This window comes from Peromyscus maniculatus, chromosome 9 (assembly GCF_049852395.1).
Source record: "Peromyscus maniculatus bairdii isolate BWxNUB_F1_BW_parent chromosome 9, HU_Pman_BW_mat_3.1, whole genome shotgun sequence".
Classification (NCBI taxonomy): domain Eukaryota; kingdom Metazoa; phylum Chordata; class Mammalia; order Rodentia; family Cricetidae; genus Peromyscus; species Peromyscus maniculatus.
In genome coordinates, this window is record NC_134860.1 from 76,170,606 (window position 1) to 76,185,132 (window position 14,527).

General features: G+C 43.1%; 1 protein-coding gene across 1 annotated transcript; it reads right to left on the reverse strand.

Moving 5' to 3' along the window:
- Window positions 1–4,524: 4,524 nt before the first annotated feature.
- On the reverse strand, window positions 4,525–13,600 carry Fam216b (family with sequence similarity 216 member B). Its single transcript, XM_006983844.4, is given in 5 exon segments — window positions 4,525–7,433; window positions 7,436–7,528; window positions 9,476–9,596; window positions 11,288–11,403; window positions 13,313–13,600. Coding segments are annotated over 4 exon segments (369 nt in total). The 5' UTR covers window positions 11,387–11,403; window positions 13,313–13,600; the 3' UTR covers window positions 4,525–7,377.
- Between the last annotated feature and the right edge of the window lie 927 nt (window positions 13,601–14,527).

Genomic DNA, 14,527 nt, shown 5'->3' on the forward strand with positions numbered 1-14,527 from the left:
TCCAACAGACCCTCTGCCATATGGGACTTCACCTTCTCTCTTTGCTTCTTACGTCAACATAATGCTACACATATCACAGCTCGTTGATTTTACAACATGTATTTATAAGGTTACTTTTTATAGAGAAAGCTAGACTTCTGAAACGTCACTGACTTCCACTTGATTTTTTAATTAGCATGCAAAGCTGCAGCTTTCTTTACGTCATTTTGTTACATACTAAGTTTTAGTAAACTGTTCCCTGCCTTCTCTGTCTCCTCTCTCCCCACCCCTGCGTGTACCCTTCTGTCTTCACTATTCTCCCCTTCCGTTTCATGTAATGTATGTTCTGTTACCCTCACAGACTGTTCCCTTAACCCCCCACCCCCACCCCCCGTGCTATGTTCATGGTTCTCTTCCTGGTTTCTTGGCATCTACATACTCCTCCCACATAAATACACAGCAGTAAAAATTAGAAGACAGGATTTGTATACGAAAGAACATGTGTTACCTCACCTAATATTTTCCACTTCTATCCATTTTTCTTTATGGCTGAATAAAATTGCATTGTGCATATATACAACATTGTTCTTAGCCGTCCACCTGCTGAACATCCTTAACATTTAATGATATCAGTTAAATCATTTCAATTGTCTTCCTGGACTTAACGTTTAGAGAAGAAATTTTGTCTGGTGAGATGGTTGACTGGGTAAAGGCATTGTCTACCAAGCTTGGGGGCCAGAGCTCAAACCCCTGTATTCACATATGTGTGGAAGAAGGGAACCATTCCCTACAAGCTGTCCTCTGACCTCCACAGGTAGAGAGAGAGAGAGAGAGAGAGAGAGAGAGAGAGAGAGAGAGAGAGAGAGAGAGAGAGAGAGAGAGAGAGGTGATCTTAAAAATTAAAGGAAGACATTTCTTTCTCTAGAACTTTTGTTTCTAGACAGGTCTTAGGTGCCTTCAGATCTAAGCTTCATGAACCAGGAAGTTTGTCAAGAGATCACGCTGCACCCCCCAGTGTTCAGCCCTGTACAGTGAGTTTACTAATTGTCCTGACCTATCTGAACTGTGGTTTTCAGCAGCCGCAGAGGTTCCCTTTTCTGGCCAGACTAAGTCCATTGTGTAACTGGCACACTAAGATAGCTCTAACATGGAGAAAAACACACAAGTGTCCCTCCAGAGGTAGATGGGCATTGATTTTCAAAGCAGGGATTGATTACACTTCAGGCAATGGACTGATTTAGGGAGAAAAGCAGAGTTGATGAGGCCGAGAAAATGATTTCTTCTGTATGGTTTCTTCCATAAGCACCAGTGCAATTAGGAACTCATGTTAATTAAAAAGGTGCGGAACCCTTGGACATTTTCCTCTGGCCTTTGTCACATACAGGGATGGTACTGAAAACAGGATGAGGGGTTGCTTTAGAGGAACTGTATTGTATAGGTAGTAATGCCAGCTCCAGGGGAAAGAAAGCATTTTAGTAGATTCGGTCTTGTGCTGTAACATGCCTCGGCTTTTGAATCACAATAATATGCAGTTGATTCATATGGGATATTGAAGGCTATCAGGGAGGTATTTCTCTTGCCTCTCCCTCAACATCTCTTCCATCATGCAGCTTCTGCTTCTCATTTTAAAAATCAAATTTATCAGGGAGAAATTTATCTCTTCTGGGTTTAAGCACATTACTTTTTGAATCACACTGTAAATGTAAAAGGATGCTCTGCTTTACCCTGCTTAGGTATTAAATATCAGGGATGCTATCTCTTATATTCTGATTAATTGAGCCTAGGAGGGACACAAGAATTTGCATTTTAAAGCATCCTCACTAAGTCTGGATATGGATTAATATTCTGATAAATACTATTCTAACTGTATATCTTACACAAGAACAAGGCATCAATTATTAAATGTCTTCAGTTTACTTGGTATTGCTTTTCCCCTACAGTGTTTTGGGAGTTTCAAAACAAACTTCAGGAGGGCCATGCAGGAACATCGCCTGCAGTGTGGAACGGTTGCCTTCAAAGACAGCTAACCCTCTGACTAGACTCAGCAGTTAGCCCGGGAGTGCACTGGGTTTATGTGGCCAGCAGTGGGATGACAGTGATGTGGACGGGGAGTCAAGCTGGAGTCCCTTTCTGGGCTGTGTAAGAACAAGTCTTTCCTTTCCTTCTGCACCTTAGGCATGCCAGCCATTCCCCGTCTCCCATAAAATGACACCCAGTGAACCCTACCTTCTAGCAGCCATACTCTTGGGTAATACCCTACCCGAGTGTGGAATTTGGACCTGGTGGCTTAATTCTAATGCATACAACATCAACACCAGACGTTATGGACTAGGTTATAAATGGCTCTGACGCCCACCTCACACACATTCTAACCCTGAGGTGGTCAGTCACCATTTTGAGTTACCTTATTGAGATATCTGTGACTGGAAAGAGAGGACTGTCTCTAGCTGGTAAGAACCCAGGTTCTGAATGCACTAGCTCCCAATGCACAAAATTCTGCCACAACCACCTGAGTGAGCTTGGCAGTGGGGCTTCATCACAGCTTCATCACACACCTCGGTTGCAGCCTTGTGGACTGTGGCTAACTAACACCTCAGTTAGCCAGCTAAGCCATGCCCAATTCTATGCCCCACAATCAAAAAGTGATACGATAAATAATGCAGTTTGAAGTCATTGACCTTTGGAACAATTTAGTATGTAATGATAAGTAACTACCGATTTGGGGAACCGAGGGGCCTGAAGGAGGATGTAAACAAGAAAGGTGAGGAATTAATGAGCCCATGCTGACCCTGCACCATGCTTCCATCCAGGGATGGTCCTCCCCGAAGAGGCTGTTCTGTCTGCACTCCTCTGCTGGCACTGAAGGGTTGCCTTTCAGGGCAAACTGCTCAGCCTTGCTGTTTCTTCTGTTAAGTTTCCAAGAATCTCAGCAGCGCCACCCCCAGGACACACATGACTGTCTCCTCTAAAACTTGCCACTGAGAAAGTGGCCAACACTCATGGTGGGAGTGTTGTTCCCAAACCCAAGCTGCTGGGCAGCAATAGTCATTAGAATACAAACATTAAACTGTGTAACATTTCTGGGATTGAGAATGGCATAGGAATTTTGGAAAGAACCATGGTAGTTTCACATATACTGCAATGCAATGCAGATATAACATATGAACCAAGTGTACTTCTAAGTATCTCTCCAAGACAAACTAACGTTCAAGTAAGACTTACATTCACTATCTCTATCGAGTGCTATGTTCAAAGAGTTCAGAACTAGAAACAACACACATATTCATTAATGGGTGAGTGAATGCTGGAATTGTGGCACATCTATGCAACAATCATTACTCTGCAATGAAAAGGAATAAAGTACTGATCTTTGTAATACGATGAATCCTAACAGAAGCATTACACTAAGCAAGAGAAGCCAAACAAAAATCCCGCTTCTGTAAAATTCTAGAAAGGCCAGACTACAGTGGTCAAGGCTGTGATGTCCATCGGTCACAGTTTGGTAGAGGAAACTGACTAGAGAGAGCCATGAGGGGAATTTACAGAAATGTTAATACCTTGACAATGCAGGAGAGCTCCCCCTGGTGGTGAAGACAGGGGAGAGTTGGTGGGCTGACCAAGGCTGCAACTACCCAGGCCCAGAACCAGGATTATGCGTTGGTGTGTCCCAGCAACAACCCCATCTGTGATCTGCCAGAGCATGGAGGGGGAGGGGGAGGAGTTGGCCCTGCAAACACAGGGCTTTAAGATCTCCATGACTCAGGGTAGCAATGGGATGTTCAGGAAGAGTCCCAGTGAGGGCCCAGGGTCGATTGTGTAGCAGAGACCAGGAGCCTTGAACCAGACCAGTGATTCTTTAGGATGAACACCTGCATGTAATAAAATCTATAGATAAAGGGTTTACTGTGTGACTCACTGTGTCACACTGCAGCCTCCATGATGAGATTCTCCCTTTCTTCTTCCCCGCCCCTTTCTTCTCTTAAATTTTTTTTGGGGGGTTAGGGGGAGCTGGATGAGATTGGGAGATATGATGTGGAGACATCATGTTAAAGACACAATGAATAAAGAAAAAGAAAAGATTTTTAAAAGAAGGATATGCCATACAGTGGTTAGAGACACATCAGTTGATAGTGTGCGTACTGTGAGGCAGCCAGGTAGCAGGCTGGAGTAGTCTGCTTTCTTCTTTGCTGTAGGGAAATATCACAGTTTTAGAGACTGCAATTCTGTACAGTATGGTGTTCCTTCTGGCTCTAGGGTCCCCTCCCTACACTACCTCATAGTAGCCGGTATCATGAGGGGGGAGAGAGAGAGAGACAGAGAGAGAGAGAGAGAGAGAGAGAGAGAGAGAGAGAGAGAGAGAGAGAGAGAGAGAGAGAGAAGAAGAAGAAGAAGAAGAAGAAGAAGAAGAAGAAGAAGAAGAAGAAGAAGAAGAAGAAGAAGAAGAAGAAGAAAAGAGAGGAGAGGGGACGGGAGAGGAGAGGAGAGGAGAGGAGAGGAGAGGAGAGGAGAGGAGAGGAGAGGAGAGATCAAACAGGGAAGCCATTGTGCATTTGAGCATATTCAAAAAATTACTGAGTATGGTTTATTGGACATAATGTTCTATTTCCACAGTCGTCCATGAGAGAATATACAATTGTCTAAGAACACTTGGATATTTACAAAATGGCTGCTCACCAAGAGGGACAAGGAAGCATCAGAATTGCTGTCTTACAACTGCTGGGCTTTTCCTGAGGACGACCTGGGGTCTCATAAGAGCCACATCAAGTCCCCTGAGAGTGATGCCTCCCATAACTCCCCATAAACCTGTGGGGCTCCACATCACAACAGCTCTGTCCCATCTCCACACATCAGCACACTGAGGACAAAACTCCCAACACAGGTCCCATTCAGTACAATCAAACGATGTCTGAACCATAACACAAGAAGTTTTCCAGACTCTTCCCAACAGAGACAAGAAGGATAATTAAAACCCAGAACTCGTGTTCCCTTAGCAATTGTTTAGGATTGATAGCAAGGAAGGAGCGGGGAGCACATTCTGTCCCTGACTGTCTTGTGGCAATTATAAAATGGAGACCAACTTTGCCTGGCTGTATTACCTTTATTACCTTTTGAAAATGCTTTGCTGCCCGCTATTGCCTGCACCTTGGAGGAACTGTTCTGATCACTTCTCCCCGATAACCACTGCCAGGCCTCCCCAGTTGTGTAGCTTCCTGGGACCCTTGAAGTACATCCCAAACCCAGAGGGAGGCCAGTCTGATAGCAGACTTTGAAAACATCCGTATTGTTCAACAAGCATTATGGACAGCTTTCCACAGTTAGGGTCTCTTTCAGGTATCAGCAATTTTAGATAAAATGGTTCCTTGAAATCCCTGTGTTGATGGTGATCATTGTGAGCCAGAGCAGCACAGTCTCCAATTGGTCAAAGCACTAGGGTTACCTAAAACCTTCGTGTGCCCTTTCTACCTCCTTGATTATCTTTCTCAGTGTCCTTTTCGGTGAGCATCTTTTTTTTTTAAGCTCCCTAAGCTACCACATCTTTACAAGTTTGAAATGTGGGGCTCTAGCTTTAGAGGAAACATTATCTTCTCAGAAGGGGGAATCAGCAAGAAGGGATCCTGCACCAGTTTACATCTATTAATTTGTCCTTCTTACGGGCCGGTGACATTCACCTGCCCATAGGATTGTAAAAGCCTCTGTTGGAACAAACGCTCCCGAGAGTTTTTGATACAAGGTTGCAGCATCCTCCATGCTTGTTATTCCTGTTATTCTGTACCATGAGCTGACGCTGACTCAGCAGGTACCTAGGCCAACCAAGGTGCAAAAAGCCCATGATAAAGTGCACGTCAGCAGTTCACAGAGATAAAAGGCTGGGAGTGGAAACAGGGGAAGGTTAATGTGGACTGTTAGGGCAGCCATCATCCTCTACCTCTTAGGAGGGTTACCTCACAGCTCACCCCAGTTGTATGGGGTTTTGAAAAGCTACCTAACAACCCCTAATATAACAGTGTGATCTACACAGAGTACTTGAATCAGTGTCAGGGTGCTCAAGAAGCTGCTTCATGATTAGGCAAATGGCCCCTTAGTCTCTCCACACTGATGATGGACAGTACGAGCCATAGCAGCATCGTCTCCATCTGGTCAGAGGTTGTTCCTGCTTTCCCAAGACTGCCTGACAGACAGGTGGGACAACCATGCCCCTCACACCATCCAAAGAAACGTCAGGTGGAATCGGAGACCCGACAATTGAGGCTCTTTAGAAGCCTTCGACTGATTTCATATCTTTTATGTTAATGGCTGCAGAGAGAAGGCAATTATCAATGAGGGAATTTTGTTTTGTTGTTGTTATTTTGGGTTTTGGCTGGAAAGGGTGTGTGTTGGTATTGTAACAACTTCTTTTCAAATTAATGTTCAATCTCTCTTGTGAAATAAGGTCTATCTCAACAATTTCTTCATTGGCTGACATGAATGGCATTAAAAAATAAAGATAAGGAAGTGACAGTTTTTAATTTGACTGTATAGGATCACTAATTTTTGGCACACACAAGAGAAAAACTGGTGAAGAAAGTCATTATTAAACATATCTAATATGACACTGTGCCGTTTGCAGAGAAACCGGACTGGCCGTTTCTCATTATCTGCTCATTTGCATGGTCTTGTACGAGTTCTTAAGATCTTCAAAGACAAGACTTGAGATCAATTCTTTGGGGCTGTTTTCTGTTCTGCTGAGAGCGTTTGTTACTGCCAGGGGCAGGTGTGTGCATGAATTAGCTTACCCATGTCAAGGTCAATCACAGCTGTCGAGAATCAGCCTGGCAGTAGCAGACTGAAGAACACAGATTTCAAAAATGACAGAAATGTGATTGAGTCAAGAGAACCAGAAACTGCAGGGCCACAGTGAATCTCATTGCCTGGTGGAGATAAAGGTAGGAAGAGGCATGTGGCGCTCGTCACTGACTGTGTGGCTTCGTGTATTTTCAGGTGTGCAATGGGCAGCTTGCCAGCAGCTGTCACCCAGGGAGAGGGGTCCAGTCACTTGTCCCCTTCTACTCCCCTGAGACTTCACTGGGACACTGGAACTCATAAGCAGCTTTTACTTTGAAAGCTTTGAAAGCCCCTTTATTTTACAGATTATATGTGATAAACCTTGCTTATTATCTGCTCTATAGATTGCAAATCTTCCAACTTCTTCTTCTTGTTGGCGACATTTATATGAAGATGGGATTATGTGTAGGTCTGGAGTTTATATTAGTATTATTTTATTCATTATCATACAACAAACATATACCAAGCCCCCACTTGCCAGGAATACACAGATAAGCTATCTATTTTAGAGATTATGCATAGCCTCGGGTCTTGATGCTTGCTCAGTGTGCTGTGCTGGAGGCCCTGGGTGTAACTCTAGACTCTGGTTTTGCTGGACGGCATTTTCTTTGCGTGGCTGAAGAGTTTCGGGGAATGGTCCTTTGAGGATCTACCTTGGTTGAGGCTTGCATGGTTGAATGTCTAAGCAGAGCAGCACAAGACAAGGCCTCCTGCTGAGTGATATAGCCTGAACAAAGAAATGAGAGGAATTTCAAGGTCAGTATTTTTCTTTGAAAGGTTTATTTAGTTTTTGTTTTATGTGTATGAGTACTCCACATGTGTGCCTGCTGTCCCCAGATGCCATAAGAGGGTGACAGACCTCCTAGAGCTGGACTTGCAGGTGGTTGTCAGCCAATTGGGTGATGGGAAATGAACCCAGGTCCTTTGCAAGAACAGCAAGTACTCTTAGCCACTGAGCCATCTCTTCAACTCAATAATTTTATGGAACAAAAATATTCACAGAGGCAAACAAAAGTTCTACTTCCATGATTAGCATTCCCTGGTTATACTATCCTTGAGGAGAGGAAGTGTTTATTTTTTATTTTGCATTTTTCCTTCAGTGGGCACGATGGTTAATCTTCACTGTCAACCTGATTGACCTAAAGACTGTTGAGGCACACCTTGTGTGTCTGTGAAGGTTATTTCTAGAGAAGATTAACTAGGGGAGCCCCTTCCTGAATGTGGGTGAGTACCCATACTCTCTGTTCCCTTCTTCCTGGCTGTCAGGATGTGAAAAGCAGTCCTGTATTACCCCTTCCATGTCATGATGGACTGACACCCCTAGAAACCATGAGCCAAAATAAGTCCTTCCTAACCAGAGTGGTTTCTGTAAGATATTCTGTCACATGAATGAGAAGAGCTAAGTAACACAAGTTACTATAGTCACCAGCTAGCATGTCGAGACATTAGGAAAGAAACTTGAGTGATGAGTAGCCTTCTCATGTGACTTACCTTAGTTATCAAAACTTTCTTCAATTCAGAGAAAGATATTCTCTGGTTAAAAAGATAAAAATGATTTCGTTCAATGTTTCTCAAAATACAGACTTCACTGTACCTACTAGATGCTCTGAATAAGTGTGCTTTAAAAAAAATCCCATTATAATTCAAAACTCTACTCTCTTCAAAGACCTTCTGAAATGGAAGCCCGGAAAGCAAGGCATGGGAATCTGCATTTTAGTAAGATGATAATTAGATTTTATGAACATTACTAAATGCCTCTGTGTTTAAGTTTATTGGCTTCTTTGGCATTTGGCTCCGAAAACAAAACCACCAGATGGTGCTTCCACCATATTTCAGACACTCTTCAGTAATCACCAAACTCTAGGTCCTCATTTACTAGTTTTATGACTGTGGTAAAGTTATTTAACTCATCTGGGTTTTAATTTTCTACCTGAGTTGGGAGGACTGTGCATGGAGGGGACAAGCAATTAGAGGTGTTCCTGTAGGATAAAGGATTGACAGCCATGAAGCCTCCCAGCAGGTTGATGCTCATGATGTGTTCATGTCTTTTGAAACCATGGTTTCATCTGAGCTTTGTAAAATGTGAGTGGATTTGGTAGAAAGGGAGAAAGCAAAGTATGAGCAGATGGAAGCCATGGTCTTTGGAGAAGTCACCTCTTGCCTGAAGTCCTCATTGACGATGGCTGACTGAATGGTCTTCATCAAATTACAGAATTTGTGTGGGATCCTGGTTCTGTAACTATATTGAACATAATGCCCTTGGCAGGATGTAGGGGCTATGCCAAATGCTGAAACACATAGTTGTTATTGTTGGGAGTAAACTGTCTTTGATCTTACACAAACAGGAAGGAGGGGAGCCATTGTTTCAGCTTATGTTGGCTTTCCAAGTCCAGTGTATTGATCTACTAGATCAAGTTCATATAAATCTCAGAGAGTTGTTAACATTTTATAAGAATCCATACTCTAATTTCTTTAAACCCTCTTAATTCACCTATAAAACTTCACTGTCTATTGTCAGGGATAATCATTTTTAAACTTGGCTAGCCAACCATGTTGATAAAATAGGTCGGCAGAGGCCATTCTTCTTGGATTATTTATCTGGAGATGTGATTTCTGGCTATAATGAAAAGTTCCCTGCTGATATGCCTGGTTCTGGTAAGGTAGTTAAACTCACCCAGCTGCTGCTGGTACCCAAGGCTGTGAATGTATCGGGTCTGCAGGGCCTTCCACTGGGACCTGGAGTCATAAATCCTCATGATGCTGTAGAAGTAGCGTCTCTGCCCTTGATTTAGGTCCTGTTAGAACAAAGAGGTGACTTTGATAAACCCCTATGTAATTAAAAAGTGTAACACATTCAAAACTAGTGTCCACAGGAATAAGACACTTCTCTTAAGATGACACATATTTTTAAGGAGCCTGGGGCATGAATAATCAGGAAATTTCCCTTCACCATTTGGGTAAACAATCTTCTCCATGTCTGGATGACGATGAAGGAAAAGGTGTGGATGACAGGGAAGGAGAAGGTTCTAGGTACTCTAAGTCATAACTGTATACTGAAGGAGATATAAATGCTTCCAGGATGTGAGGATTCTAGTGATCTTTATTGAGAAAAATAGGTTGTGGGAATCTATACAGGGCCTGATGGATGGAGGCTTCCAGAGAGCTGAGATGTTCAATGGAAGTTCCCAGTAAGGAACTGGGACAGACAACCAAGTAGACAATGTGCTAGGAGATTAACATTGGCAGTAAAAAAAGGGCCATGGGAACAGAGGAACCAGGCATGGTGGTATATGCCAGCCCTTAGGAGGCAGGGGACATAGGAGCACTTCAAGTTCAAGGCCAGCCTGATCTACCAGTGAGTTCTATGTCAGCAGGGCTACATAGTGAGATCCTGTTTCAAAGAGCGAGAGAGGGAGGGGGCGGTAGAAAGATCAGAAGTTTGAAGTCCTTCTTAACCACATAGTAAGTTGAAGGCCAGCCTGGGCTACATGAAACCCTGTCTCAAAAATAAGTGGGGAAACTGTGATAATGGCATGAACCTTCTAGAAAAGCCAAGTTAAAATAAGTTTGTCCTGGATACAAAATACCCAGGAGACAAGTTTCAAAGCCAACTGGAAACCATGTGGGGAAATTGCTCTTACACTTTTACATCTACACATAGGCTAAGGCGACTTACTGGTTAGACATTTTGGGTGGGACTAAAATCTGAAATCTGTGAGACAATTTGATTTTAAGTCTAGAGCCTTTTAATTTGATATTAAAAGTAAAAGTAGCAAGGCCAAGAGCCTCACAATGCAAGACATCAATTCACTCCCAGTTTCTATATTATGTATGCTTGGGGATAATACATTTGAAGAAGAGAATGGATTTCATCCCTGAGTAACTAATTAAGCCTTTCATATGATTGCAGACAAGATAATAGGAAAATTGCTGGCCCACTTCAACAGCAAAGCTCCCCAGTACAATGGGAATTTTCCTTACATCAGATCAAAAAAAAAAAATCTTGAAAGTTACAGTTTTTATTTTATCAAGAAAAACTATGCCTACTTCCTTGCCTGTGTAAAACTTTAAACATCCTAAATGAGAAGCCAGTAGCAGGTTCCGTTTCTCATATTCTTACATTGCCTCCTATCTTTCTTGGAAGAGATGGAAGAAAAATGAAATCGCTACAGAGAGTTCCTGTGTGAATGGCTATAATTAGCTTGGTGGGAAAGACATCTCAAGCAGGAAGCCACGATGTTGATGTTGCCAATTAAGTGAGTTCCCATGGTGGTGGGACAGCCAAGAAAGGAGAAGACCGCTTCTCAGACTCCAGCCATTGTGGGTGTTTAGGGTTAGGCTGTCCAGGTCCACCTTCATTCACTCCTTCAGTAGGTACTTACTGCGGGATCAGACAATACCCACTTCCCACACAGACAGTCGAAAAAAGTCCTCAACCCTCCAAAGAAAGAAGAACAGGCATCCCTCTTCCAACAAGATGTGGCACCTTCAGTAATGAATTGTCAACAGCAGAGGCAGACACTTGAATGCGAGGTATTTGTGGAACATTCTGGGACTGGTACTGCTTTTTCAAGTTTCTCCTCATTTTTCTTTGTCTTGTACCTCCAAGGAATAACAGACACAGAATCAGTTTTCATCCTGTTTGACCAGCTTTGGGATGGACCTAAGACAGTTAGTAAGCAAATAAGTAAATATTTTTCCCCACGAAGAAGAATATTTTCTCCTATTTTCCAAGTAAGGAGATGTTTGCAGTCTACTAGCATCCTGTCTTTTCCAATCCTCCCTCATTCTGATGGAAGGAATCATCCAGAGTCTTTGTCTTCCTGCTTCCCTGTGTCCAGAGTGGGTATCTTCTAGAGACATTCCAGTCTGTAGCAGTTACTTCTTTACCATTTTAAATAGTGCTGTAAGCTTATCTGGCTCTAAAAGAAATGTCTATGTCTTTGCGAGTTTGCGGGGGGGGGGGGGGGGAGAGGGGGGGCGGCGGGCGGCGCGGGGGGGGGGCCCAGAATTCAAATTGGAGAAGAAAATAAGATTATCCATCCTTAAATACTGTTGGCATTTGATTAGTTTCCATTTATTTAGTTAGTAAATAAGAAATAATTTTAGGAAAAGGTGATCACAATACAGCTATGCTATGAAACCCCCTAGGTCATTAAACGTTCCCTAAAATACAACTGCTGGCAGACACAAAGTATATCCGTTTCTTGCACCTTTAGATCTACAGTTTTACACCACAGTGCTACAAAATAAACTGCGACTCCATCATGTTTCTCTCCCCTGCCTGACAAAGGTCAGAATGAAGGACGTTTGTGCAGGGACAACATGTCCTTTCTCAATGGATTAGGGTTTAGAATCTAAGGTCTATGCAATAAGGGAAACCTAACAGTCTGAGAAGAAAGAGTGTGTTGGTTAGGGTTGCAGAGGCAAATAGAAATCCTGAGCATCTTCCTCTCTGCTCACTCCTCTGCCCTTACCAGTACAAACTACAGATGACAGAAAAAAAGGACACAACAAACCAAGTGTAGCCACAGGTCCTCGGAATACAGCAGACTGCTATCAATACCTATATCACTGGGTAACTAGAGGAGAGGACCTGGAATAATGGCCACTCAGACGTGAGTTTCTTCCCTTGCTACCCCCTCCTGCCGTCTTCATGGTGGTAGCCATACTGCCTGCATCATAGTTTGTTGAATTCACTGAGTCGTGAGTCCAGTGCTCTCAGTTGGTGTCTGCGTCATCTCTTTCTACCTGCCCCCAGTGAATGCTCATGCATGCACATACACATTCTTCAAAATATTTCAACAGCCAGGCGTGGTGGGGCACACCTTTAATCCCAGCATTTGGTGGCCAGAGGCAGACAGGTCTCTGTGAGTTCCAGGCCAGGCTGGTCTCTGCAGAGAGCTCCAGGACTACATAGGGAGACCTTGTCTTAAAACCGCAATGAAAATCCCAATACATGTGAGAATTATGATTGGCTCAGATATGAGGTCTAGCCATGGGGATCTTCTATAGATGAAATTTATTATAGAAACATCAGTCAGCATCCCTTTGTGTTCTGTTTCCATGATATAAGCTCATAAATAAAACTATGAATATTTTATTTAATATCACTTTTCTTTAGTGGGCACCCAGGAATCTGTAGCAATCAAGACATACTCTTTGCATGTTCTCTCTGATTGAAACCCACGTTCTTTCCTGCACTCAAATTATTTCAAAATCCCTCCTCCCATTTTCCAGGTCTGCAGAGCAAAGAATAAATATTCTTCAAAGTTAGAATGATTCCTTCTGTCTTCAAACAGTGCGAGAAAATGACTGATGATGTTTCTTGTGGCAACAGCTCACGTATGCTTTTTCTTGGGCTATTGCTGAAGAAATCCATCTTACCCATTCAAGTGGTCTACACAGGATAAAGTTTGCTTAAAATGCCTGGAGAATGCGTGGAAAAAAACAACCTACTCGTTAAATGAAATCCAAAACCAAAAGACAAATTTGCTTAAAAAGAACTTACCTTATACTGTGGGTCCCTGTTTTAAATGCTAACATGCATACTCCAGGTAGCTTTCTTGCAATGTTTTCTAGTCACACAGCAGTCGCAGGAATTCCGTGTGTTGATAAACTAATATCCAAGCAACACCAGGAGATGAAACAAAGAACTGGGGAAACTTGGCTTCATGCCAAGTTTGTGGGTGACATTCAAGAGCACAGCTGAGGGTTTTTGTTGCTGTTGTTGTCCCAAATTTCATATCTAATGAAGGGTCAACTTCTAAACGTTTATATCTGCATTGTATACAGGAATAGCAGAAAAGTTCATGGTGATAGGTGCTCAGGATTAAAGGTAAAGAAATCTATTAGTGCAACAGGCCACTCCATGCGTATTCCCCAAATTTGGAGTCAGAAATATCCATTCCCCTTGCTCAGAATGGTGAAGAAATGGTTCCTTACAGAATTTGACTGTGATAACCTATGGAATCACATCATAATTCAACACAATGTCCTTCTTCCTATTTCTTGGGGGGAGAAAGATATTCTCTACACTCATGTTGGTTAGAAGCTTCATGCATGGCAGAAGATATTGCCTTTCTCTGTGATGGCGTTACTATTTCTCAAGAATCCTTTTTGCGGGGCGATGTGAGGGGTGTGCCAACATGGAAGATTAGAAGCAGTTTCCACGAGATTCCACGAGATTCCACGAGAAAAGTCAGATGGAAGGGGGAGGGATGTTAGGCAAAGAGGGGAAACATAGAAGGGTGTGAGAAAACACAAAGGAATTCAGAGACAGAGAACAGCATGGAGAAATACAAAGGCTAAGCAGCAAAAAGCGAGGAGCCAGTCCAGCAGGCTCCCAGCGGAAGAAAGGGAGCCAAAAACTCTTCCACAATGTAAGCCAGGCCAGCACAGGACTGGTGCAATGGCTCGCTGAGTAAAGATGTTTGCTGCCAAGCCTGACAACCTGAGTTTGATACTCACATCCACACTGGAGAGAACCAACTCTCAGCAGTTTTCTACCGATCTACACACACACACACACACACACACACACACACACACACACACACACACACACACTCATGTATGTGTTTCTTCATATGTGTATGAAGAGAGTCAGTCCTACACACAGAACAAGTTTAGAGTTCTCACAAGTCCTAAATCCATCCGGGGATTTGGCTTGACAGACTTGTGGTGCGCCACAGTCAGAAGTCCATGTGGCACTCTCTACACTCGG